Consider the following 25,473-nt stretch of genomic DNA (forward strand, 5'->3'; position numbering starts at 1 on the left):
TCTTCTACAGGTATGTTACTCCTAGATGTTACCTGTACATCTTTTTAAGCCCTAGACTTTTAAATTATCTAGATCTAAAGCTTCTATTATAAGGTAGGTAGTATAGCGTCCCTAAGGGCTTACTGTTCCCTAACCTTAAGACCTTATATATAATCTAGACGTCTTAAGAGACTATCTACTACGTTCTCTAGTACTAGCTTATATTTAACTTTAAAGTTAAACCTTACTAGCTCTTCTGCCTGACAGGCTTATTTTAGAGAGAGCTCCTTTGTTGTTATAAAGTACCTTAGGTTGTTATAGTCTAAGAGTACCTAGATTGTTACAGGGGCGTGTTTAAGGTAATACCTCTACTGCCTAAAAGCTTTAATAATTACTAAGAGTTCCTTATTGTAGGTATGCTATCTAATAGATAGACCTTAGAACTTCTAGCTCTAGAACACTACTAGTTTCTAGTGCTGCTCTATTGCTACTTTAGACGTCTAGGGTAATAACAGGATAACTGCTATAGCAAAGTCTAACGCATCTATAAGAATAATAATAGGCTTATTAGGGTTAAAATGTTGTAGTACTAGGGCTTTTGTAAACTTCTCCCTAATTGCAAGGAACGCTGTGCAGGCTTCCTCTAGCTAGTGCTATAGTTTATACTATTTTGTTAGTCCCTTTTAGCTTTTCTTTAGTCTTACCTTCCCTTTTTCTAGACTAGGGACCCCCTAGTCCTCTATTAGGTTCTAGGTGGCTGTTATATAGTCTATAAGCAGTTAGACAATTTTTAAGTAGTTAAAAATAAATTGTTAATAGAAGTTAGTAAAGCCTAAGAACACCTAAATGTCCTTATAGCTTAACAGCTCTAGCTATTTAGTAATAGTGCGGACCCTCTTAGGGTCTATAACTATGCTGTCTAGTGTAATAATAAATCCTAGAAACTCTACTAACTTGCTAGAGAAAACGCACTTACTAGCCTTTGCAAACATCCCCTACTTAACTAGGCAATCTAGGACCTCCTTAACGTGCTTGTTGTAGTCCTTCTTATCCTAGGAGTAGATAAGGATGTTATTAAGGTAGACTACGCAGGTTCTATCTAGTAGGCCTCCTAAGGCTTAGTAGATATAGGGTTAAAACGTGGCTAGCGCGTTTGCTAGGCTAAAAGGTATTACTAGGTATTTAAAATAACTGTACTGTGTCTTAAACGCAGTCTTCTCCTTATTACCTTCCTTAATCTAGAGCCTATAGTAGGCGTTATGTAGATCTAGCTTAGTAAAGACCTTTACTTTTAATAGGTAGTCTATTATCTTACTAACTAGCAGTATAGGGTACTAGTTCTTAATAGTTACCCTGTTTAATCCCTAATAGTTAACGCACAGTCTTATAGTGCTGTCTAACTTAGGGACAAACAGGATAGGAGCACCTGCTGGTAACTTGCTTAGGCAGATCTAGCCCTTCTCCTGTGCTGTCTTAAGGTACTCCTAGAGGATGTCTAGCTCCCTGTAAGACAGGTTATAGATTAGGAGGTTAGGAACTTTAGCTCTATTCTTAATCTTAATAGAGTAGTTATACTCCTAGTGTAGTGCTAACACACTTGTTTGTTATTTACTAAAGGCAAACTATTTATAATAGAGGTGTTTAGGCATATAATTAAGTTCTTCTACGTCTAAGGCGTTGTCTCCTAGGATAGCGCTGCTGTTAAGTCCTACTGCTATAATTCTTAACTGTTTAGTAAGACAAGCTGCCTCTAACGTCTGTCTAGCGTCTGCCTAGTAGGCGTCTGTTAGACTGCCTATATTTAGGCTTCTAGGATATAGTAGATATAGCTGCTCGCCCAGACCTAGTTTACTAAATAATTGTTTAGCTGTTAATAGCTAGACTCTCTTAGCGTTGTTAGTAAACTACTTATAGGTTCCTGCTAAGAAATAGATATATAGGTCTGCTTTAGCTAGCTATAGGTAACCTAGGACTAGGTTATACCTAATAAATAATGTAGACTAGAACTTAGTTAGTCTAATTATCTTAGGTACTCCTTTGCTGTTATAGCAGACTACTGTTAACTAGTACTAGTTAGTTAAGGACAGCTCTGTGTTGTCTAGGACTACAGCCTTTAGTTGTTAGTTAGTGCCTGTTAGGTTAAGCCTTAGGTCCCTAGCCGCGTCTTTAGTAATAAGGTTTAGCTCTAAGCCTAAGTTGTACAGAGCCTAGAGGGTCCTAGGGTTACTGTTAGCGTTATTAAGCTAGACTGTAACTGTTATGCAGGTTTACTTCCCCTTAGTTTCTAACCCTAGCTGCAGGTAGGACAGGTTAGCAACTAGGGCTTGCTATTTTCTAGATTTAGCTTGCTACTAGAATGTTAATAGCTGCCTCTGCAGCCTCTCTAATAGCCCCGCTGCTAGTATCCTTAGGGCTGTTGTCCCTAGTTCTGTAGTTAACCTTAGGATTGTTAATAGTTGTTTCCCTTAGGGTTCTATCTTCTGCCTAATGAATTGGCGGCACTAGTTGTTAGCTAGGGGTCTCCTAGGTGCTTCCCAGTGTCGCTCCTAGAGGGGGTTAACGCCTAACTATTATGCCTTTTAAACTTTCTCCTATCGTCTAAAGAAAGAGGTCTCTTGTTTCTACTGCTACTTTTAGTCTACAACCCTAAGTTTAAGGGGACTGTTAAGGTTTCTGCGTTTTAGAGGGCCTGTTTAAACTCTGCCTACTTAGTAATATGTTCTAGACTACTATTCTGCTAGATTTTATATTAGAGTGTAGGGGGCGTAAGGCTCTATATAAATGCTATCTTAAACTTATAGTTGTTACTGCTGTCTTTAAAATTTGCAAAGTTATAGGGCAGTAGAGACTTCTACTTATTTAACTTTATTAGGAAGGTATTAACTAAATTGTTAGACTTCTACTTATAGTTAAAGTACTTATTGTAGTTTTTATACTGTGTAAAGACTAGGTCCTAGACAAGCTACTCCTCTTCTGCGCAGAGGTTAGCCTAGGTCTAGATTAATCCCTTATTAATATGTTGTTAAATTAATTCCTAGTAGACACTATAGTAGATAGTGCCTATAATCTAGTAGGTACAGGTTATAGAGTCTTTAAGTACTTAAGCGTACTAGAACGCCGTGTCTATATCCTTAATCCACTAGTCTACCTACTAGGTTAATAGAGGCTTATTGTCTGTCTTAAGTTTTAGCTTAGGCTAAACATTATTAAGGACTTATATTATTCTGCTAGCCTTATTAAACACTAGGTGTTAGCTACCTAGTGCTTGTCCAGCGTGCGTCTATTACAGGGTTTTAACTACCTAGTTAAATTGTTATTGCTAGATTTTAATCTCCCGCTTAGTGGCACTAGACAGTTCTGCCTTATTAAGTGCTTCTAGCAACAACAGGATAGAAGCTTATAGTAATTCTATTGCAGGTTGTATAGCGCGTAGCGTTAGAGCGTCTAGTATTGTAATACCTGCTGTTATAGCGTCTAACTTACCCCTAATGTAAGGGTTAAGTAGTAGCTCTATAGGCAATAGTAACACCCTAAGTGCATTATCGCGTTATTAAGCGTCTAGCTCCTAACTAAGGTTATTGCAAGGGGGTAGCTCTTCTATATTACTAGTAGTTAAGCAGAGGTTATGTTGTCCTCCTGCCATTATAATAGCTAGGTTTTTCCTGCTCCTCTGCTACTAATTAGCTGCCTGTTCTAAGAGGAGTATAAAGGATTTGAATGGTAAGGGCACTGTAGACAGGTAATAGAGCAGAGCAAGATAGGACAAATAATAGGGTAATATTTAAGAGATAAGACAAATCCTTAATAGATAAGTTATAAGGTTTGTGAATATTATATACGTGTGTGGCTGGTAGGTCCCTAGGCTTGGCCTGGGACCTGGCCGAGGTATCTCCTGGCGTGGGGAGAATACTCGTGACAGTAAGAGAGTCCACCCTAGGGGCTGTTCAGACCCAGGTCACGTGCAACAATAACCAATTAATTTCAGGTACCCCTCTAAACAGAATGCAGAACCAGGTCACGTGCAACAGACAACCAGGTCACGTTCAACAATAATCAGACAACTTAATTAATTTCAGGTACCTCTCTAACTTAATTTTAGCTTTATAGTCTAATTCTATAATTGTCTAATTATCTGTACCTTATATATGTTATTAAATAGGTTAATAATACTATTTACTGTTATGGGCTCAGACCTTATCTAAGCCTTAAGCGAGAGGGGATAGTCACGTGCTCTACAGACATATTAGAAGGACACGTAATGTGTTACCTCCTTAAGAGATATAATACTATATTAACCCTTATTATATCCTACCCTAAGGCTAGTCTATAACATTTATATCTCTTTTTCTAGGAGAACAGCTAGCACTTATACTATATTAGCTAGCTCCTAGAATAACCCCTTAAACATATCTGTCTCCTTAACCCTTTAGGAATTTATAGCCTAGATATTATAGTTTATAATAAACTTATAGTAAGCCTTAACTACTATTAATAAGTATATAGTATTACTTAAACGTAATAACTCTAATATATGTGTGTTTGTAGAGTCTCTAGCATAAATAGCTAACGCCTGTACTAGACCTACGTCTACAGTCCTATTATCCTCCTTAGGAGTAACGCTGTACCTATTAACGTCTACCCTAGCCCCTAACCTACCTTATAAAGCGCTGTTTTTAGCGTCTGCTCTAGGCTTATATGCCCCTATGTAGACGTCTACAGCCTACAGGAAACCTCTTCCTATAGGTAAGGCCTTTACTAGAGACAAATCCTTATTTAAGGCGAGTAGGTTGTAATAGAACATAAGCTGCAGGTAGATATAGCTTTATTAGTAGGCTATAGAATATATTTACCTTTATATAGTCCTAGCTAAGTGCGTCTGTATAATAAGATATAGCTCTGTTCTATAAGATTAGGGGTACCTAAGGTGTGTAGAGCCTAGAGGACTTCCTAGCATACCTAGAATTCTGCTATAGCAACTACTACAGCTAGAAACAGGCCTAGGCAAAACTAGAAAGCGTCTGTTAGGGTCCTAACAAGTTGTTCTTAGACTTTTTTATCTAGTTTAAGCAGCTACTAGTGCAAAGTGCCAGCCTCTAGTAGGACAGAGAACAGCGCCTATTAAAGCTCTACTAGGCCCTAAACGCAAACATCTATAATTTAGTAATAAACTAAGAAGTAACTTATATAGGTTATAATATAGCTATTATAGAGTATAAGTCTATTACTATAGACATTAAGACTATAGCTATAGAAAACTAGCTGTGCTACAGCCCTGCCTAGGCGCTGCCTAAGCGTAACAGGGATAGTAATATTAAGATAACAGTAATGTCTGTAGTGCGCACTAGCAGCAGTGCTAAGCGTAGGGGTTAGAAGTAGTCTACTCCTAACTAGGCTACGTAGGTTCCTAATAAGGTATTTTAGCAACGCTAGGAGGCTAACCTGTATACCTATTGCGGCAAAAGGGGACATATTTACTAGGATTGCGCTAACGCAGTAGTAACTACAGTACAGGCAGTAATAATTATAGGTAAGAAAGAGGCTAGTTTATATAGGGGAAACTAGCTGCTCCTAATATAAGTCTAAGTTAGGAGCGCTATAGGAGTATATTAGTAGAGGAGACTACTAGTGCAGGGGCATTATAGGCTGCTAGGGGAGCTATTACAGACTCTATAGACAAGCCCCTATTCTACATTCTATTATTTATTAATAGGGTAATTTAGGCTAATACGCTAGTAGACATAGGGTGTAAATACTTTAGTATAGTAAGTAATAACCTTCCTGCGCGCTTAGGAGGAGACTTTATTAAGGTGCTGCTACAACGCTTAGTATAAGCAGTAGGCACTAGTAGGAAGTCTATAATCTCTTGTTTAGTTCTATTTAGGTACAACTTAGACAGGTAGCGCTTGCAGGCTGTAGCCTACGTAGTGCCAGGTCTAAGCTAGAATGTTATTTTAGGGAAGCCCTAGCTCTAACAAGAGGGCGTAGTGTTAGACGTAGAAAAGGGCATACTAAGGATATAATAGGTAGGGAACCTTATTATCTATAAATCCTTATAGTGTACAGCAAATGTTTACGTAGCTCTCCTATTAGCATCTAAGTTTAATAAGACCCTAGCTAATAGGCTCTAGAAGCGCCTGCCTAGGGACTGGTTTGTCTCTATAAGCCTCTACAACATTACTAAAATCTTCTTAGTTTAATCCCTAGGAGCGTAAGGGACAGCAGAGGAGGTAGACCCTCTTCCCCCCAAGTCAGTCTAGTTTTAGGACCTGTTTAATAAGAGTAAGGCCTCTAGCCTTCCTCTATATAGGGGCTAGATAGATTACTATATACAGTTATAACGCAACCAGTCTAGAAAGGAGGAGCCTCTACCCTAGGGCCCTCTGTACTACATGCTAAGGGACCAGCTACTTAAGCTATAGAAATAGGTGTTAGCACTAATAGACAAGGGGTAGATCTACACCTCCTCTTCCCTAGTAGGGGCCTTAGTCCTGCTAGTTAAAAAGTCCTTTAGTAGGTAGCGTATGTACGTAGACTATTACACACTTAATAGCATTATAATTACTAACTAGTACCTACTCCTTCTTATTAAGGAGACCTTGCGTACACTAGGGGGTGCCTACTAGTTCTCTAAGGTTAATATCTATTTAGCATTTTACTAGATTTATATTGCAGAAGGAGATAAGCACCTTACCACGTTCTATACCCGTTTTAGGCTCTTTAAGTAGCTAGTCTGCCTATTTAGCCTAGCTAGAGCACTAGCATCCTTCTAGCGTTACATTAACAGCGCGCTTTAAGAGACATTAGGCAACTATGCTACTGCGTACCTAGATAATGTCCTAGTTTATAGTAGCAGGTCTAGGACAGACTAATTAGAGAAGGTTAGCAGAGTCCTTACGCTCCTACGCAATGTAGGGCTATATTTAGATCCTAAGAAGTGTGTATTTATAAAAAAGGAAGTACACTACCTAGGATATATTATAGAAGCTAGAAAGGACATTTATCCTAATCCTAAGAAGGTTAAGGCTATCTGTAATTAGGAAGCCCTACAGTCTTTGCGCAGGGTCTGCAGTTTCCTAGGGTTTACTAACTTCTACTAGGACTTTATCCTAGCCTTCTCTAATATTACTACCCTACTTAATTAACTTATAGGGAAGGATATCCTGTTTAGGTAGGGGCAGGAGGAGGACGTAGCGTTCTACTAGCTAAAGAACACATTTATAACAGAACTAGTGCTAGCCTTAACAATATAACACAGCGATTCGGAGTGTAAATCGCGTCAATGCTAACCCAAACTCGCTTAGCGTTAGGGTTTAGGGTTAGGGTTCGCGGCCCGAATTGTTAGGCCTGAATCGCGTAGAACAACAACACAACAAACATTAAGACTGCAGCACAACTATTGTACAGACTTGCACATCTCTCTGCACAGCTTCTGTAGGCTACAGACTATTATTGTGGTAGTGTTAGGGTTAGGGTACCAGGTTAGGGTTCGCCATAGATCAGGCCCAGCAAAACTACACGACAGCTCTGCAACAGCGCAGTAACAACAACAATAACAAACAACGCAGCTAACACAGTCGCAAAAACGGTGCTTAGGTGTTACTTAAAAATTGCAATGCTATTCTCTGTTTCTTAGAGGAATACAGCGTGCTAGTATGCAAGGATTACTAAACAGGCGTTGTTAATCTTGATAGGCATCTCTCGCAGCACTACAACGTGCCTGCTGCAACTTAGAGAGAGATTGTTAGGCGCTTTAGTTACTACACGTTAACTGAACCCAACAATGTTAAACTTCCAGACAAGCCAGCAATGCCGATTAAAGAGCTTAGGGCGCTGGTAGACGTGCTGCAGTGCAGGACATGTAACCACATTAGCACCAACAAGGATACATTCCGCCAGCACTACAAAAAAGATTACTAGCAAGCTTAGATAAGAGAGAAAAGCTTACTATATAAGACTGTTAAAGTTCAGAGTTTTTTCTGTACAGCAGGAATGTAGAAGTATTTTGTTGTTAAAATAGACAATGCTGGCAATCCTAAAAACACTAATATTAAAGTTGCTGTGCAGGAAGAGCTGGCTGCGTACAGCTTGACATAACAACAAATTCAAGAAGAGCTGCAGATACTAGAAGCAGCAGCAAAGACTAATAAGACAGGCTGGTTTAAGCGCACAGGATGGTTAGAGTTCTTTAAGGGCTGGAATCTCAAGCATCTCGTCTACTAAGCCTGCGCGCCCGATTGCAGTAAAGACAAGATAAAGCTTGCCACCAAGCTGACAGAGCGACTGGTTAAGAAAAGCATTAGGGGACTGGCTACGCTTCTGTATGAGCTAAGGCGCTGGTTACGCAGTGCAAAACTGAGCAAGGCTGACACCTGGCCGCTGGCGCAACTGTAGAACCTAGAGAGTTAGGCTTGGTACGCAAGCTATATGGTGAAGTTTGTCTACTTCTATCTGTAGGTGCTGGCTAACAAAGAGCAGCGGATCATCCGCGTAAGAGAGGGACGATTTGACTGTGACAGTGAAGAGACGGCAAGCAGCGAGGAGGACAGCAAGGAGGACAGCGAAGATGGCGAAGATGGCGAAGAAAGCGAAGACGAGAGCGACGCCCCGCAGCCCCCCTGCAGGTCACGCAGACTAACGCTAATATACGCAAAGGTATCGCAAGACAAAATAAAGGACGCTTGCAAGTTGTTTACGTAGACAGTTGAACAGAAGGCGTGTGCAATCAGGCTGTGGGATGCGCTTGACAGCAGCGAGCGAGCGACGCAGATGGACGCACTTCTGAAGTCTATTAGCTTGTTCATCTTTATAAAGTATCACCCTAAGGCGCTGTCTACTGGCTTAATGCAGTTTCTTGCTGTACTTGGCATTAACCTAGACACAGGCCGCTTACAGACCGCAAAGCACTATTTGTACATGCTAGCAGGCATAGTGTACTGCGTGTGAGTAATTAGAGCTAAAAAGCTGCTTCCAGGCGGGCAGCGCAACACACAGACAGAGCAGGACTGCAATTGCTTTATTAAGATGCAGCATAAGTATCTGGCAGACGGCACGTTTACTCTAATAAGCGCGATAATTAGTATGCTTGCGTACAGGAAGCACGTTGCGTTAACAGCCAGCAATTCAGGCAACGCATACTGGTTGGTAGACAAGCAGATATTCTATCTAACTGGTCAGCAGATTAAGGTCAGCCGCTTCTGCAAGATAGCGCAGGACTTAGTAATAGAGACGTCTGAGATGCTGTAGGAGCTGTGCTGGGTGGACGACAAAGAAGAGCGCTTTGCAATTAATCTTAAGCAGGTTGTTAACAACGTTACGTTTACGAAGCAGGGCACGTCTTTTGTCAACGTACCAAGCAACAAGCTAGAGAACAGGCTTGCTTAGATGCTGACGAGGGCGAGGACTACAAACGGCGGTCTGCAACTGAAGCGCGCTAACAGACAGTAGAGCGTTAAGGCGGTGCGGCGGTACATAAGGCAGATAGACCGCTTCTTAGAGCTGCTGCTGTGCAGCGTGCACGTCACGTTAGGGCAGCCAGGAAGGGGGTTAGAGATCACAACAATTCAACACTGCAATAGCATGCTGCAGGATTGCAATATCTTTGTTGCTGACGGGTAGATCATGACGGTGGTCCGCTATCACAAGTTGCAGTTGTAGTAGGACAAGCTAAAGATTGTGCCGCGCTTCTTGCTGCTGCAGCTTAGGCAGATTATAGCGCTCTACTTGGCGTATATACAGCTGTTCCGCAAGTATCTAACACTGTAGGTGCTTGGCGGTGGCTACAGCGACTACGTCTGGCACAATGCACAGGGCGCGTGGAACACTAATTAACTAACAAGAGTTCTTAAGCAAGAAATACAGAAGAGACTGGGTGTTACGCTGTATACGCTTGACTACTGGCATACTACTGTAGGACTTAGCCGAGTCTACGTCAGAGAGTCGTTCAGCAAGGGCTACTAGGACGACATTGGCGAAGTAGACGAGGCAGAAGTGGAAGACAACAGCGAGGATATTATTAAGCTGCAGAACTTACACACAACTGTAATAGGCGTAGGCAACTACAGCGTGCTAATCGATATTGTTAAGCATCTCAGCGTGCGCTCGATCGACGCATTCCAGCCGCTCAGCGCAGCGTGGCACAAGTTTTTAGGTGTTGATGGCACAGGCGAGGTACGTCAAACAGCTGTTGCAAGCAGCACGCGGAGGAAAAGGCTGATGTAGGCAAGCATGTCTAGGCTGGCGCTGCTGCTGCGGGACAAGGAGGTGAGGGTAGAAGACCCGCGCAAAGACAAGATCCGTACAGCGCTGCAGCAGGTGCTAGGCACGCAGGAGGTAGGGTTCCGCTTGGTGGAGCAGGAGCAGGCGATGCATGCCGTTCTTGACAGACAGAATCCGCTGGTCGTTGTGCTCCCGACAGGAGGCGGCAAGAGTCTGCTGTTCACAGTGCTGGCGGTTGTAGAGCAGACAGGGGTTACAGTTGTTGTTGTGCCGTACTAGGCGCTGATCAACAATCTAGTGGAACGTATTTAGAGCAGCGGCGTGGAGTGCATAGAGTAGAAGCACGGCAAGAACAACCCAGCATCTGTCGTTGTGGTCAGCGCAGACAACGCTGGTAACATTCTTAACATAAGTAACTTCTTAGCGTACGCAGGGTTGCTGCTTTAGAAGGGGCTGCTGCAACGGGTGGTGGTGGATGAGTGTCATCTCGTCTTCTCAGCACACAGCTGGCGGCCGAAGCTGGCGCTGCTGAAGAACTTGCGGCTGCTTGGCTGCCCGATCGTGCTTATGACAGCAACGTTGCCGCCAGTGTAGGAGCACGCGCTGGAGTTAAGCATACTTATACAAAATATAACATATATACAGGCAAGCACTATATAGCTAAACACGCGCTACTTTGTCTTGTAGTGCGAGCCGGAGCAGAAGGAAGAGATGGCTGTGACAATCGGCTCGCGGCGTCAGGCACAGCTGCGGGAGCGTGGGCTGAAGGGGGTTGTGTACTGCCGGAGCAAGACGCTGTGTAAGGACATGGCAGCCGCGCTTGGCTGTGCGTTTTATTACGCAGGTGTTAAGAACAAGAAAAAAGCAGAGAAGCTGGAGAGGTGGGAGCAAGAGGGCGGGCTGATAGTAGCAACATCCGCGCTAGGCACTAGCGTAGACTACCTGGGGATTGTGTACATCTTGCACGTGGGCATGCTGTAGAGCATGATTGACTACGCGCAGGAGAGCGGGCAAGGCGGGAGAGCAGGCGAGGCGGTAGATTCGGTGATACTGGTGGGGCACAGCAAGGTGGAGCAGACGCTGGCTGTGCAGCCAGACAACATCAACGTGTTAGCGATGGGGCTTTTTATTGTTAGTAGCGGCTGTCAGCGGCTGCTGATAAGTTGGTACATGGATCGGATTGGGGTGAGCTGCAGCAACTTAGAGGGAGCGGCTGGCTGTAACCGGTGCGGAGACGGGGTCCGGCTGTGGCTGGACGAGCAGCAGAGGCACAGGCGCGAATGGGGGCAGGTGGAGCAGCTGTTCAACGAGCTGCGGGCTAGGTGCGTGGCGTGCTGCATAATAGACGAGGCGGGCAGCAAAGAGTAGCGTCAGCACAGGACGATGCAGTGCGCAGCGCACCAGGGCGTGACAGGGAGAGAGCTGGACGACTTCCGGATGGCGATGACCCAAGCAAGAGGCGCGAGCAGGAACAAGACGGTCAAGAACAACTGCTGGAGGTGCTGGGTCAGTCAGAAGTACTGCGCGACAGGGGAGGACAAGGAGGCGAGGTGTTAATGGCCGAACGTGGTGGTGCTGTTGGCAAGAGCAGCAGGGCAGGTAGAGAAGGGGGTAGAGATTATCTGACAGTGCGGGTACAGCAGAGAGATAGGAGGGGATTGGAAGGCGTATGCGGCGTGGCTAGGCAAGTAACACACTGTCAGGGTGTGGGATAAGCGCGAGTTGTTTAGCAACGCAATAGTAGTTGCAGTTTAGGTAGCGTTGTTTATAACAGAGAACTGCGAGGCATAGGTAGAGATAGAATAGGATTAATGTTAAATTAAGGTTCAATGTCTAGCTAATACAGATTTGGCACTGCAACTGTGTAGAACTAGAGCAATGTGCACTTTGCAGTTGGTGCTAAGAGAAGAAGAGGGGGGCGGGGGGCCTGTGGATGTGCCCCCCCCGGAGCGAAGCGACAGAGAGGTTAGGGTAGAAAGAAAAGGGGTGGGCGGGGGGCCCGTAGATGTGCCCCCCGAAGCGCAGCGTTCGAGAGTGAAGGAGGGGAGGTGGTTGAGACCGCGGAGCGGGACTGGAGGAGAGTAGCAGGTAAGCAGGGTGAAGAAGAGGGAGTGGGTAGGCGGTGGGCCCGTTAGATGTTACACAAGAGCGAAGAGGCAGTAGAGGTAGATGTAGAGATAGATAAGCGGTACAGAAAGCAGATTTAGGGCGAATTTTTCAGCAACGCAATAGTAGTAGTGATTAGAGTGGTGTTGTTCATGCAGCAGTACAACAGTGCGCAGGTAGTGGAGATAGACTGGCGTTAGTGTTAAGGTTGAGTTAAGGTTGCGTATCTTGGAGATGCTTGGCTGACTTGCGCGCGCGCATCATGCAAGAGTTAGGGAAGTTAAAATTAATAAACAGTAACACAAACAGTGCAGACGTGCAGAAAAAGAAGACAGAATAGACGTTTTAGCTATAAGATAGCAGTAAGCAGGTTAGTGTTAAGGCAGAAAAAAAATAAAAAATAAAAAAATAGTAGAGTTAGGTCCGGGCTGGTACGCAAGTTAGAGTATGGTTAGGGTTAGTTGTATTAGCAGAGCGTAAGTAGAAGCCTGTAGGAAGGCTCTGGACCCCGTAGAGAGTGTAATGTAGGCCCGTTTAAGAGTGCAGAGAGAAGCGCAGTAGGAGGAAAAGAGGGGCGTAGACTACAATAGAGGGTAACAAGCAGGTAAAAGAGGCTGCAAGCCTAAGAAGATTAGCTGTTAACAGTAGAGATTACAACATTAAGCCGTAAGGGAGTGCAAGGGGAGATAAAAGAGGAAGAGGGTAGATAGAAGGCCCGTAAGGTGTCAGGCAGGAGCGAAGAGGCAGGTGCAGAGTTGGGTGAGGGGGCGGACGCAAGTCAGGGTTAGGGTTACCGGTATTTGGGGCAAGCAGACAATGAACAGGGGCAACAAACAGCAGAAGAAAGTAAGAAGGGCTGACAAGGAGCACATACAGTGAGGGTAGAAGATGAGCAGATGTTAGAGGGGTGGTCAGAGTAGGAGTTAGGTTCCGGACCGGACGCAAGTCAGGGTTGGGGTTACTGGTATTTAGGGCAAGGTAATCATTAACAAGAGCAACAAAGCAGGGCAAGGTGGTGCAGAGCAAAGATAAGAAGCGCCGGGGCGCAGAGAGCAGCAGAGACAAGAGAAGAGGGGGGCAGGGGGCCCGTGGATATGCCCCCGGAGCGGAGCGGTTGAGAGTGAAGGAGGGGAGGTGGTTGAGACCGCGGAGCGGAACAGAAGAGAGAGAAGGAGGGGAGGTGGTTGAGACCGCGGAGCGGAACAGAAGAGAGAGAAGGAGGGAAGGTGGTTGAGACCGCGGAGCGGAACAGAAGAGAGAGAGAAAGACAGTAGCGTAGTAATAGTAGTAAAGAAGAAGAAAAGAAAGAAGAAAAAAAGCATAGTAGTAGTTAAGCATAAAGGAATAGAGTTCTCCCAGTGATTATACGAACAAAGACAGTGTATTTGTTCGCTTTGCCTATGTAAATTTTAGCGTGAGCACAGACACTCGACTGTATTTGTTCGCTTTTTCAGCGTGAATTTGTTCGCTGTTCCTGAAGTCAAATATTGCTGCAACGATTGCGGAACGTGTACAAAGTGCGTCCCAATTGTATGTTGAATTTCTAGAAGAATCGAGCATACGGTACGTGAGTGGAATATAGTAGATGTTTCAATATTGATGTTCGCAATGTTGTAGGGCAGTATTGATAAGGTATGTAGCACAATGTTCAGAGTTAAGCGCAGGTAACATCTACTCTACAGGATGGAACAATTCAAGCAAAGTTAGCTGACGCAACCGCGGAGCTGGCGTAGGACTCTTCGGCGAAGCATGACTTTGCTCTCTGGTGCTGTCGTCAACGCTGTTGTCAGTTTCGTCGTCTTCGCTGTCTTAAATCTCTTCCACCTCGTAGATGGTTGCTGGCGCCTCCGCCTCAATGCTTAGCGTTTTCTTCTCGTTAATGGGCCCGCCAGCAATTCCCTCTGGCCCTAACCAGTTCTTAAGTGCCTTACTAGCTGCACAAATGTCTAGACACTCCTTCTTAAGTAGCTCAATCCAGACATGCAGCTGGCCTACACGGAGGGTGCGTTCTATCCAGCGATTCGCAATCTCGTCGTGTGGTATCAGGGTCAGAATGCCCCAGCCTAGCTCCTGACTAATGGAGTACCAGCGCATGGCTTGGCCTAACCGTCGTCTAAACACCTGCTTGTCCTTCTCAGTAGCGTTGGGACTAACTAACTCTACTAGCGCTGCAACTGCCTCTGTGCGGATCTGTCCCTTTCCGTATCGATTTCGCGTCCTGTCGTTGCTAGATACAAAGTTGTTATGCCGGATCTGCGCTATCTTGTTAGAGTATGCTTGACCTAGGAGAGCTGACGCCCATCGAGACTCGATATGGACAGCTGCTAGCTCTGCTTCGTAACGTGTGCACATGTTCCAGGCAAAGTAGAAATCCCTGTCAGCATTGTTGCGCACACTCAGCAGCTGTAAGCGCTTAGCTCCCGCACCGGTCCTGCTCTGGCTGCCAGCGAGCTCGCCGCCACCTCTGAAGGGTGAGCCACGTTCTCGCCAAGCCTGCAGGAACTGGGCAGCGTGGTACCGAGAGGACTGGTTTCCAAGCACGCGCGCTTTCTCTAGAAGGGTGCAGGCCGTGAGGTAGGGAGTTTGGGTGGAGCTGTAGAAGTCCGTGTCATCAGAGACCGGCTGCTTGATGATCCAGGCGACGACGGACTTGTCCTTTTGCACAATAGAGGTGTAGGCAGCCTGCTCTGGAAGAGGAGCCTTGTCGCCAGGTGCTACCAGACCAAGGGCAAGCCGCTTCTTCGCACGCGAAGTGGCGAGTGTCCTGCTGCGTTTTTGCTCCGCACGGCGGTTGTTGTTAGAGATGGTAGTGATGTGCAGAGGGGAGTCTTTCAGCTGCTCATCCGGTTCGCTAGGCTGTGACAGCTGAGGGCTGGCTGGATGTGTCTCATCAGTGGTTGTTCGAGCGCGCTTTGGTGTAGGGGCCGGCGCAGATAGGTGTGGCCGCTTCTTTTGTTGCGGGGGTGGAGCGGAGGCCTGTTGTGAAGGGGAAGCAAAGGGCTTCTGCGCAGACGGCGGCTCTTCCATCCCGTCCTCCGCAAGCGACTCGGCCGCGCAGACCAGACGATCCCAGATATTGTCAGGCAGGACGTCGTCGGCGAGCGTCTCGCGCAGAAGCCAGATCGCTGACAAGACGGAGTGGGCAATGAAGACGGGCTTGCAGACGCTGGCATCGTCACGGGTGGGGATCAGCCATCCTGCGCTGTGCGGACGAGCACCTGGATCACGCTGCGAGCGTGAGATGGTCGCTCGGCAGAAGAAGAGCTTCTTGTAGTCCTCATTCGGCGGCTCGTACGCGTAGTTGCGAACGAAGTCAGCTTCGCTGGCCAGAGGAAAGCTCCGACGACCGCCATCAAACCGCTCTGCGGCGCTGTCTAATGCTGCCAACCAGTGCATTATCGACTTGTGTACTGCGAATAAGGTTGCAAGCGGAAGTTCGGACGAAGGTTGTGCGGAAAGGGGGTTGGGTGTTGTTGAGGTTCTGACGCGGTCACACCGCGGCACCGAAAGTCAGGCCGCGCACGGATGTACCACGACGCCCTCACCAACCAGCGTTAGCGGAGCTGGGAGCGCAATCAAACCAAAAGCAAGATCAATACACAGTCTGTCGATCAATATGCCAGGGGATAGCAAACACTAGGCCAACGGACGTGTTGCATAGCGCCTACTTGTGTCCCTTCTGCTCCTTACACCATAGAACTATTTGCGCAGCTGTTTAAACACCGGCCTGAACTTTGAGTCGTAGTTTGTAAACCATGTGCCACCGCTATTCCACCAGCGCAGATCGTTACGCACCTCAAAGAGCGCCATCCCAAGGTCACAGTCGCTACGCGCAAGAGCCTGGCGGCAGCTGTACGCGCGCTACCAAACCTTGCGTGGAGTCCAGGAGACGTGCGTGTACCAAGGCCGGCTAAGGAGCCCGTCTTTAGTCTGAAAAGCTGAGAAGACGGGCTGGTATGCTTGTCGGAGCGTTGTTGGTATACCTGCATCTCGCTGCAGGGCATGCAGAAACATTGCAAGGATGAGCATGGCTGGGTGAACGAACAAAAGCGAGGGGGAGATATAAGGCAAAAGAGCAAGCACTCGCGCAACCAAGTATGGCGAGACAGCCAATCCTGCCAGCGCTTGTTCAGAGCTGTTGGCTGGCCGGCGTATGTTGCAGTCGAGACGAGCGTTGGAGCTGCGACTCTAGCAGACATCTCCCAGAGAGTGAAGGCAGATCGCCAGCATCAGCGAGAAGAGCGTAAGGCAGCAGCAGCGCAGGATAAGATTAAAGAGGGCATCCGTTCGCAGGCTGATCTGTGGCTAGAGCTCACAGAATGGGTCCCGCACCTACAAGGTATCCCAAGGGCGGCACTTCTGCGCGCTAAACAGCTAGCTGGTGGGGAGGTAGACGCGCGTGGGAAGGAAGAAGTGGCGTTTAACAACACGGGCTTACGCGATGTTTGCAAAGCTATGGAGCGGCTGATACAAAAAGCGTTCGATAGCAGCCGAGCTGAGGTTGTCGGCAGACTCGCACTGGAGATTATTGAGCGACGTGAGGCGGGCGCAGAATCGAACGAGCGGCCCTTCTACGCTAGGCATCGAGTCGGTACAATCAAGAAGTACAGCCAGAAGCTGGTGAGCATCCTCTGCTACCTGTGGCGCACATATGACCAGGTCGAGCGGCCGCCATACAAACTTACCAGCACGCAAGACGCCCTCTTGGTGTCACTCCAGCAAATAGCCCGCTCAGACGACGCTGCGAAGAAAGAGAAACTGGAAGAGCGATGCCTGCGCTTTTGGATCGCCTTGCTCAACCACAGCCTGACTGGCGACGAGCACGAGAGCGCACTGCTGAGCGGAGTGGCTGTCCTCGGCCTCAAGCCTGATCACCATGGCGGTGGGTAGGTTCCGGCGCACGAGTTCTCGCCAACGCTGTCTGCTTTGATCACTACCTCGAAAGCGCTCGTAGTGCATCATGCCCGCTGCCAGCGAGATAAAGCGCTTCAGAAAGACCCTTGTACAGCACCTACTGCGTATGAGCTAGTTAAAGACATGTCTGAACGGTTTATGACGCTGTCCGACTTCAAAGGCACACCTAGTCCTATGAATCAAATGCTCCGCTTGCGTACGCTAGCTAGAACACAGGCAAAGCGACGTAATACTCCCGGTATTGTGTCGTGGGATGGAGATCGGCTTCTCATTGACAAGCAGAGCTTTTCGCTAGCCGATCTCCGGTCGATGGTGAAGGGACTCTGCGAGACGGTGCGGTTGCAGCTATTCAAGGACGTCCTACTCTTGGATCTAGACGAAAGGGGTTGCGTGCGACCCAGGACTACCCGCTTCCAGAGGTGTCCGTGGACAAACTCGTCGATCAGCCAGCCGAGCTGGCTACGGGCTGGAGCTTTCTGAAGCACCCCGACAACCAGCTAGATAGATGGCAAGACTGGCTTCTAGACCGGGTGTTGGACGAGGCTCCGCTAAGGGAGAGATTCATTCGTGGGATAGATAGCACACAACGGCCGGAACAGACGCTATGGCGCGATGACGCTGTAGCTAGGTACATGAAAGGAGTGCGTCGGTTTAAAGAAGGCCTCTTCACGCTTGTTCACATGTCTGGCGGCGGGCCTGGTTGCGGGACAGAGATTACCTCGATACAGTGCGAGAACAGTGCAGACGGGGTAGGGTATCGGGGGGTGTTTGTAGAGGGTGGCCTGGTATCCTTCACCACTACGTACCACAAGGGGTATAGCTTTAGCAAGCGTGTCAAGACGATCCACCGCTATGTTCCCCGGGAGGTGGGTGAGCTGGTGGTGTACTTCCTCGGGCTCGGTCGACCGTTCATAGATGATCTCCAGATGCTGCACAATGGCGTTGCCCGCCCTACCGCTTTCATCTGGGAGCCAGAGCCGGAGGAGCAGTGGGGCGACGAGAGCGATAGCGAAGAGAGCGACAACGGAGACGAGTACGGCGAAGCCGACCGTGAGAAGGCACGATCCGCTAACCCAGACGGGTACTAGGGCACCGATCGCATACGCCGTGTCCTGCGCAAGCAGACCTTTCAGTACATGAACACCGCTCTCGGCACCCGCGCCTGGCGGCATGCCTACCCAGCCATCCACCGAGAGCTGGCAAGAGATGGACAAGCACGCGACTGGTTGGAAGTGCTCTACTAGAACAAAGCGCCGGCGAAGAGCAACGCGCAAGCGTTGCAGTCCAGCCACAGCCTTAAAACAGAGGAGGGCAACTACGGCCGCTCCATGATGGAGTCTCCCTTTCAGACCATGGCCGAGCGGGAGGAGTTCCGGCGGGTGAGCATGGACTGGCATCGCGTGCTGGAGTTTGCATCCGCCTGGGAGGACGGCCGCATGCACCCCGGTGTTCGCGCAGAGATGGTAGCGCAGCAAGAGAAGCAGGCGCTCCAGCGCTGGTCGTCGCTCGCGATGGTGGACCTTAAGGCAGAGTTCAGGCGACTCGCTGGACGGCCGGACGCCGAGTATTGTGGCAAGCAAGAAGAAAGCCTCGAGGCTGTAATGCAGCGACGGCTGCGCGTGCTAGTTGTCATGGCTACCGGCACCGGCAAGAGTATGCTGTTCATGCTGCCCGCGTCCGTCTCGCCAGGCGGCGTCTCCGTGGTCGTGGCTCCGTTGAATGCCTTGCGAGACGATCTGCAAGATCGCTGCGACCAGCTCGGCATCCCCTGCGCGAAGTGGGATGGAAGAAGACCGCCGTACTGGGCTCGTATTGTGCTGGTGACGCCTGAGAGCGCAGTCACGAAGGCGTTCGGCAGGTTCATTAACGAAAAGCGCATGCTCCATCAGCTAGATCGTATCGTGATAGACGAGTGCCACGTGCTGCTGGAGTCGACACAGGACTGGCGGCCAGACCTCCTCAAGATGGTGGAGATGACGGAGAAGGGCACACAGGTTGTCTACCTGACTGCAACCTTGCCGCCCACGCTGCAGCCCGCCTTCTTGCACACCGCAGGGCTCAATGCCCAGACCGTAACCATATGCCGCGATGAACGCACCACGCGAACGAACATTGCGTACCAGGTGCTAGAGTACACACGTGGCACGCTAGAAAAAGTACTTATTGAGCTCGTGGCTGCGAAGAGGAGTAGGTACGGACCCAAGGCGCAGATCATCGTCTATTGTCCAACTGTGGACGAGACAAAACGGCTTGCGAAGCTTCTGCAGTGCTCTGCATACTACCGTCAGATGGGCTCAGACAAGGAAAAGGCACGCATAGTACGAAGCTTCACCCTAGGCATAGAGAAGCTTTGTACAGCCACAAACATGCTAGGTCTTGGGCTCGACGCTGCAGGCGTCCGGGTGGTGATCCACGTTGCCATGTGTCCCCTGCTGCTCCAATATGTGCAAGAGAGCGGCCGGGCGGGACGAACGGGGCTCAACAGCAAGTCTATTGTTATGAGAGCGTGCTATGTAACGAAAGAGGGGAAGGTAGAGAAGGCGCTCAGCTACAAGCTGGAGCGACCTGCAAAGGAGTTCATGACAGTCAAATCCTGTCGGCGAATCGCGATAGACAAGCACATGGACGGCAGACAGAACAGGCAGCAATGCGAGATGGGAGAGTCGAAGTGTGATCTATGCGAGCGACACCCCGGTGGTACTAAGCAACAAGCCGTCGAAGAAGAGCAGGAAGAGCCAGAGGAGACGCAGGCCGACACCGCGGCGGTGGCAGCAGAGGAGCAGCGCAGATGTATAGAGCGAGCTATAGTTATTAAAGAGCAGAGGGTTAAGATCCAGCAACGGCAAAGGACGGAACAAAAAGTATATGACCTGGAGCGGCTAGAGCAGCACTTCCAGCGCTGGAGCAATGCGTGCGCCATCTGCATGGCCACTCAGGCTGACCCGGCGCGCCACGACTGGAAGGACTGTTCAAAGGCCAGCGGAGCGCAGATGACATTAATGGAGTCTAAGGTGAAATCTATGCACCAAGTGAAGTGGGAGAAGTATGCGCGGTGTTTTTACTGCTGGGCGCCCCAAGCCATCTGCAACAAGTGGGAGGAAACAAGCATACAGGGTGCGTTTAAGACATAAGGGATGCATGTGCCTTGCTAGTACGATAGAGTGCTCCAGAGAGCAGTAGCTGCGCTGCTTGCCTGCCAGCCACTGATGTGCACGCCATGGCTGGAGCAGCAGATGCAAGACGCGCCGCGATTGTGCACGTAGCGATGAGCTCGGCTTTGTGGCTCGATTGAAGATCAAATGGGCCAGAGAGACGCGAGCCAGATGTGTCGTTCCTATATGCTTGGGAGGAGGGGCATGTGCAGTCGTATTTAGCAGACTAGAAAGAATGTGTTTGATATAACCGTAACCCGAAACCTTAGGTCAGGAGAAGTCAGGAGAAACGTGCTGTAGGCTGACTTGCGACTGCACGGTGATCACAAGTCAGAAAGTGCAAAACAGCCAAATAGCAACACAGACACTTCAGAGACGTAGAAAGAAACGCCCAGAGAAGGGCCACCAACCAAAGTAGTCCCCACAACCCGAGTGATACCCGCCAACCTGAGTGATACCCGCCAACCCAAGTAGAGCCCCCTAACCCAAGTAGAGCCCCCAACCCATGCGGATCCCCCAACTCAAGTAGAACCCCCAACCCAAGTAGAGCCCCCAACCCATGCGGATCCCCCAACCTAAGTAGAGCCCCCGACCCAAGTAGAGCCCCCAACCCAAGTAGAGCCCCCGACCCAAGTAGAGCCCCCAACCCATGCGGATCCCCCAATCCACGTAGTTAGCACCAACCTGCATAGTCAGCATTAACCTGCGTAGTAAGCATTAACCCGCGCAGTAAGCATCAATCCACATAGTCACATGGTCAGCATCAAGCCGCGTAGTCAGCACAAACCCGCGTGGTTCCCTGAGTAGTTCCACAAGTAGTGCGTCAACCCAAGTGGTTGCCCCACCCGAGTGGCACGTCCAACCCGAGTAGGTCCCCCAATCCAAGTGGTTCCCAAGTAGTTCCCCACGTGGTTCCCTAAGTAGCGCGCCAAGTAGTGCGCCACCCTAAGTGGTCCAAAAGTAGTCCCCCAAAGTGGCCCAAAAGTGGTCCCCGCAAGCCAAGGGAGTCCACATCAGTGCCCCCAAGTAGTAAGAGCCGATCATTTAAGAAGAGCCCCCGATCCAGGAAGAGCCCACAATCCAGAGAGAGCAGACCAAACTAAGTGAGTCCCCATCTAAAAGCAGCCGTGCGTATTGAAGAAAGTGAGAGTCAGGACAAAGTAAATTTAGATAGATAGTAGAGTAGTTAAGAAAGACATGCGCAATAGGTAGAAGAGCCAGCAGGATGGTGGATGGGAGAGGTACAAGAAGTTGTTCGTGCAAGAGGGCGTCAATCGCGTTGATCGCGCGAATTTGGATTAGGCGGGGTTGGTTGCTTTGTAAATCAGGTATAAGAATAAATGGTAGAGGGAAAGGGCATTTAAACAGGGTATTAGGTAGATTAGAAAGATAGAACGGGATAAAAATGACGTAGAGCAAGGTGTTTTGGGCGTTTACATAGTATTGTCACAAGATAGAACAGTAGTTAGGGGAAGTTTAGCAAATCCGATTGTGGTGCCGCAGCCCAGAAAGGCATTCCTGAACCTGTAGATGCCGTAGTGCGTGAGAGAGGGCGGGCGGAGGGCCCGTCAGGTGTCACAAAGCAGTTGGGCAGGGCGGTAGAGGGTAAAGGAGAAAGAGGGGAGGTGGGTGGGCCGTGATAAGGCATCACGAGCAAAGGATAAAGGAGAGAAGAGAGTAGAATAAGGGTGGGCGGTGGGCCCGTGATAAGGTATCACGGGAGAGGGGGTAGAGGGTTGGGCGGGGGGGGCCCGTGGATGTGCCCCCGGAGCGATGCGGTTAAGAGTGAAGGAGGGGAGGTGTTTAAGACCGTGAAGCGGGATAGAGAAGAGTAGCAGGTAAGCAGGGTGAAGAAGAGAAAGTGGGTGGGCGGTAGGCCCGTCAAGTGTTACACAAGAGTGAAGAGGCAGTTGTAGAGATAGATAAGCGGTACAGAGAGCGGTTTTAAGGCGAATTTTTTTCAGCAACGCAATGGTAGTAGCAATCAGAGTAGCGTTGTTCATGCAGCAGTATAACAGCGCGCAAGTAGCAGAGATAGGGTTAAGAGATGTATAAAAGAAGAAAAGGAAAGAAAAGAGAAATGAAAGAATTGTTAAGAGAAGAGAATAGTAGAGAGGATAAAGTAAGAAGAGAAGTAGAAAAAGGTAAAAAATTGTTAAAAGAGTGTTAGTAGGATAGAAAAGATAGTTAAATGTAGTATTTAATAAAGAGAGAGTGTAAAAGTATTAGAAAAGATATTTAAAGTGATTAAGATGTAAAGATAGTAAATGAAGAAAAAAGAGTAGAAAATAGAGAAAGATGAAAAGAAAGAATTAAAAAGAAGAGAAGAAAGTAGAAGAAGAAGTTAGTTTATTAAAAGATGTATGAAATAAAAGAGTAGTTAAATAGAAGGTGAAAAGAAAAGAAAGATTAGAAAGAGTAAAAGTTGAGAAAAGAAAGAAGGTTGAAGAGAAAAAGTGTAGAAAGAGGAAGGAAAGGAAAAAGTAAAGTAAAAAGGAAAGTTGTAGTTTGTTAGAAATTTAAAAAGGTTGAGGAAGAAGTAAATAAGGAGAAAAGAAGAGAAAAGGTATAAAAAGAAGTAAAAAGTAGAGAGTATATGTTTAAAGAGTTTATAAAGAGTTTAGGGAAAGAGATAAGAGATAGAAAGAAGAGAGAGATTGAGAAGAAAATTTAGAAAAGTAGAAAGAATAAGAATAGAGTAAAGAAAGTAAGAGGTAAGGATAGAAGAAAGAAGTAGAAGAAAAGGAAAAGAAGTTAAAAGAGGTTAGTTAAGAAGAAAATAATGTTTAAGAAAGAAAGATAAGAGAGTAAAGTAGGTTAAGAAGAGAGTAAGAATAATAGGTAGGTGTTAGTATAGAAAGAGAGTATAAGTTTAGAAAAGAAAAGTTAGTAGGGTAAGAAGTAAAAGTAGTGTAAATAAAAGAAAAGAAGAGAGAAGAAGGTTAAAAAGAGAGATAAAAGTAGAAGGTTTTAAAAATAAAGAAAGTAAGTTGTAAGAAAGAGAGTAAGAATAAAAGAGAAGAGTAGGGGTTAAGTGTAGGAGAAGAAGTAAGAGTAAGAGAAAGAAGGTGTAAGGATAAAGGTGGGAATATTAGTATAGGAAGAAAGTGTAATTTTAGAGAGAAAAGTAAAAAAAAATTAAGTTAGTAGAGTAAAAGATAGAGTAAAGAGTAAATATAGGTGTAAAGAGAGAAGGAAGAAAGTTAAGGTGTTAGAAAAGAGAGTAGTAGAGAAAAGTAAGTGGAAAAGATGAGTAGAAAAGATAAGAAGAAGAGAGTAAGTATTAGGAGTAAAAAATTAGAGAGAGAAGAGAAAGGTAGAAAGAGAATAAGTAAGATAGAGAGAGGGTAAGTGAGAAAGTAAGTGTATGTGTTAGGAAGAAGGTAAGGAATAGAGTGAGAGAAAGTAGAGAAGAAAGTAATAGTAATAGTTAGGTTTTAGTGTGAGAAGAGAGATAGGGTTTGGAGAAAAGTTAGAAGAGTAAAATTTAAAGTTTTAAAAAAGAGAGAAGAAGGAGAATAGGAAAAGAAAGAGTAGTAGTTTAAAGAAAGATTATTAAAAAGTAGAGAAGATTAGGAGTAGTAGAGTAAGGAAAGGAAAGGATAAGGGAAGTAGAAAGGATAAGAAAAGTAGAAAGGATAGAGAAAAGTAGTAAGGATTAGAGAATAGGTATTGTGAGTAGAAGAGTAGAGGGAAGAAAAAGATAAGAGAAGAAGAAGTAGGAGAGAGTAGAATAAAGAGAAGAGTAAAGTAAGGAAGAGAGTAGAGTAAGGAAGAAGGAGAGAATAAGTGTAAGGGTTAGGGTTTTAGAGTAAAAAGAGGGTTAGGGTTTTAGTGTAAGAAGAGAGGTTAGGGTTAAAGTAGGAGAGAGTGTGGAAAGAGAAGAGGTAGAGGTAAGAGTGTAAGTAAAAGTAAGGAGTAAGGTTTAAGTGTAAGAGAAGAGTAGAGGTAGGAAAGAGAGAGTAGAGAAGAGGGTGAAAGTAGAAATAAGTAGAAGTAAAGGTAAGGGTGAGGGAGAGAAAGTAGGAGGAAAGAAGAATTTAAGAGTAAGAGAGGGTAGAGTGTAAGAGGAAGAGTTAAGGAGAGAAGTAGAGAGTAAAGATTAGAAGAAGGAAGAAAGTAGGGATAAGGAAGAGAAAGTGTAAAGGTTTTAATGTAAGAATAAAGAAGAGTGTAAGAGTAAGTATAAGGTTTTAGTGTAGGAAGAGGGTTGGGTTTTAAGTAAAAGTAGAAGAAAAGAGAAAGATGTAGTAAGTGGTAGAAAAGAGTAGAAGAAAGAGAAGGAAGAAGTAGAATAAGTTAAAGAAAAAGTAGTGTTTAAGAGTTAAGAAAGTAGGAAAAAGGAGAAGAAAGTAGAGGTAATAAGTAAAAAGAGAAAAGAAGTAGTAGAAGTAGTAGAAGAGGTAGTAGTAGAGAAGGAGTTTAGATTGTAAAAGGGTTAGGGTTTAGTGTAGGAAAAGTGTTAGGGTTTTGGTGTAGGAAGAGTAGGTAAAGGTTGAGGAAAAGAAAGGTGAGAAAAGGAAAAAGAAGAAAGAGAGTTTTGTAGTAAAGTTTTAGAAAAAGAAGGAGAAGGTGAGTGTAGGTTAAAGAAGAAAGTAAGAGGTGAAAAAAAGTAAGTAGAAGGAAGTAAGTGTTAGGAGTAAAAAAGTAGAAAGAGAAGGAGAGTTAAGAAGAAGAATTAAGAAGAAGAGAGTAGAAGTGAAGGTGAAAAAGAGGGAGAAAATGTAGGGGTGAGGGAGAAAGAGAGTAAGAGAGTTAAAGAAGAAGAGTGTAAGGGTAAGGGGTAGGGTTAAGTTAGAAAGAAGAGTTAGAGGAGTTTAAGGGTTGGGGAAAAAAAGGGTAGAAGAGAAGGAGGTGAAAATAGAAGAGAGGGAAGAAAAGTAAAGTAGAGTGTGAAGAAAGTAAGAAAAAGAAAGTAAGAGTAAAAGTAGTAGTAGAAAGAGAAGTAAGGATAGAAGGAAAAGTAGAAGAAAGAATAGAAAAGAGTAGAGGAAAAGAAAAGAAAAGGGAAAAAGGGAGTAGAGGTAGAAGTAGTAGTAGTAGAGAAAAGGGTTAGGGTTTTAGAGTAAGAAGAGTGTTAGGGTTTTAGTGTTAGAAAAGAGGTTAG

The 25,473-nt window shown here is 46.6% G+C and overlaps 3 protein-coding genes across 3 annotated transcripts, besides 15 other annotated features; 2 read left to right on the forward strand and 1 right to left on the reverse strand.

The window, feature by feature from the left end:
* Positions 1–3,904: part of a mobile genetic element that runs on past the window's edge.
* A 252-nt stretch (positions 3,905–4,156) lies between these two features.
* Positions 4,157–7,218: a mobile genetic element.
* Positions 5,273–5,306: a tandem repeat.
* Positions 7,219–10,328: 3,110 nt separating the features above from the next.
* Positions 10,329–10,468: a mobile genetic element.
* A 1,438-nt stretch (positions 10,469–11,906) lies between these two features.
* Positions 11,907–12,006: a dispersed repeat.
* A 90-nt stretch (positions 12,007–12,096) lies between these two features.
* Positions 12,097–12,276: a mobile genetic element.
* Positions 12,155–12,489: a dispersed repeat.
* A 197-nt stretch (positions 12,490–12,686) lies between these two features.
* Positions 12,687–12,709: a tandem repeat.
* A 508-nt stretch (positions 12,710–13,217) lies between these two features.
* Positions 13,218–13,371: a mobile genetic element.
* Positions 13,369–13,651: a mobile genetic element.
* Positions 13,591–13,619: a tandem repeat.
* Positions 13,652–13,657: 6 nt separating the features above from the next.
* Positions 13,658–20,827: a mobile genetic element.
* EKO05_0004588 (uncharacterized protein) lies at positions 14,110–15,696 on the reverse strand (the record flags this gene model as incomplete). Its single annotated transcript, XM_038945609.1, has 1 exon — positions 14,110–15,696. One exon carries the CDS (start codon positions 15,694–15,696, stop codon positions 14,110–14,112), a length of 1,587 nt encoding a protein of 528 aa, XP_038800374.1.
* EKO05_0004589 (uncharacterized protein) lies at positions 16,303–17,190 on the forward strand (the record flags this gene model as incomplete). The annotated part of the gene is made up of 1 exon (XM_038945610.1): positions 16,303–17,190. The coding sequence occupies one exon, from the start codon at positions 16,303–16,305 to the stop codon at positions 17,188–17,190; it is 888 nt and encodes a 295-aa protein (XP_038800375.1).
* Positions 18,183–18,248: a tandem repeat.
* EKO05_0004590 (uncharacterized protein) lies at positions 18,543–20,345 on the forward strand (the record flags this gene model as incomplete). Its single annotated transcript, XM_059636423.1, has 1 exon — positions 18,543–20,345. The coding sequence occupies one exon, from the start codon at positions 18,543–18,545 to the stop codon at positions 20,343–20,345; it is 1,803 nt and encodes a 600-aa protein (XP_059492406.1).
* A 133-nt stretch (positions 20,828–20,960) lies between the features above and the next one.
* Positions 20,961–21,041: a dispersed repeat.
* Positions 21,017–25,473: part of a dispersed repeat that runs on past the window's edge.

The sequence above is a fragment of the Ascochyta rabiei genome, chromosome 6 (assembly GCF_004011695.2).
Source record: "Ascochyta rabiei chromosome 6, complete sequence".
In the NCBI taxonomy this organism is placed as follows: Eukaryota; Fungi; Ascomycota; class Dothideomycetes; order Pleosporales; family Didymellaceae; genus Ascochyta; species Ascochyta rabiei.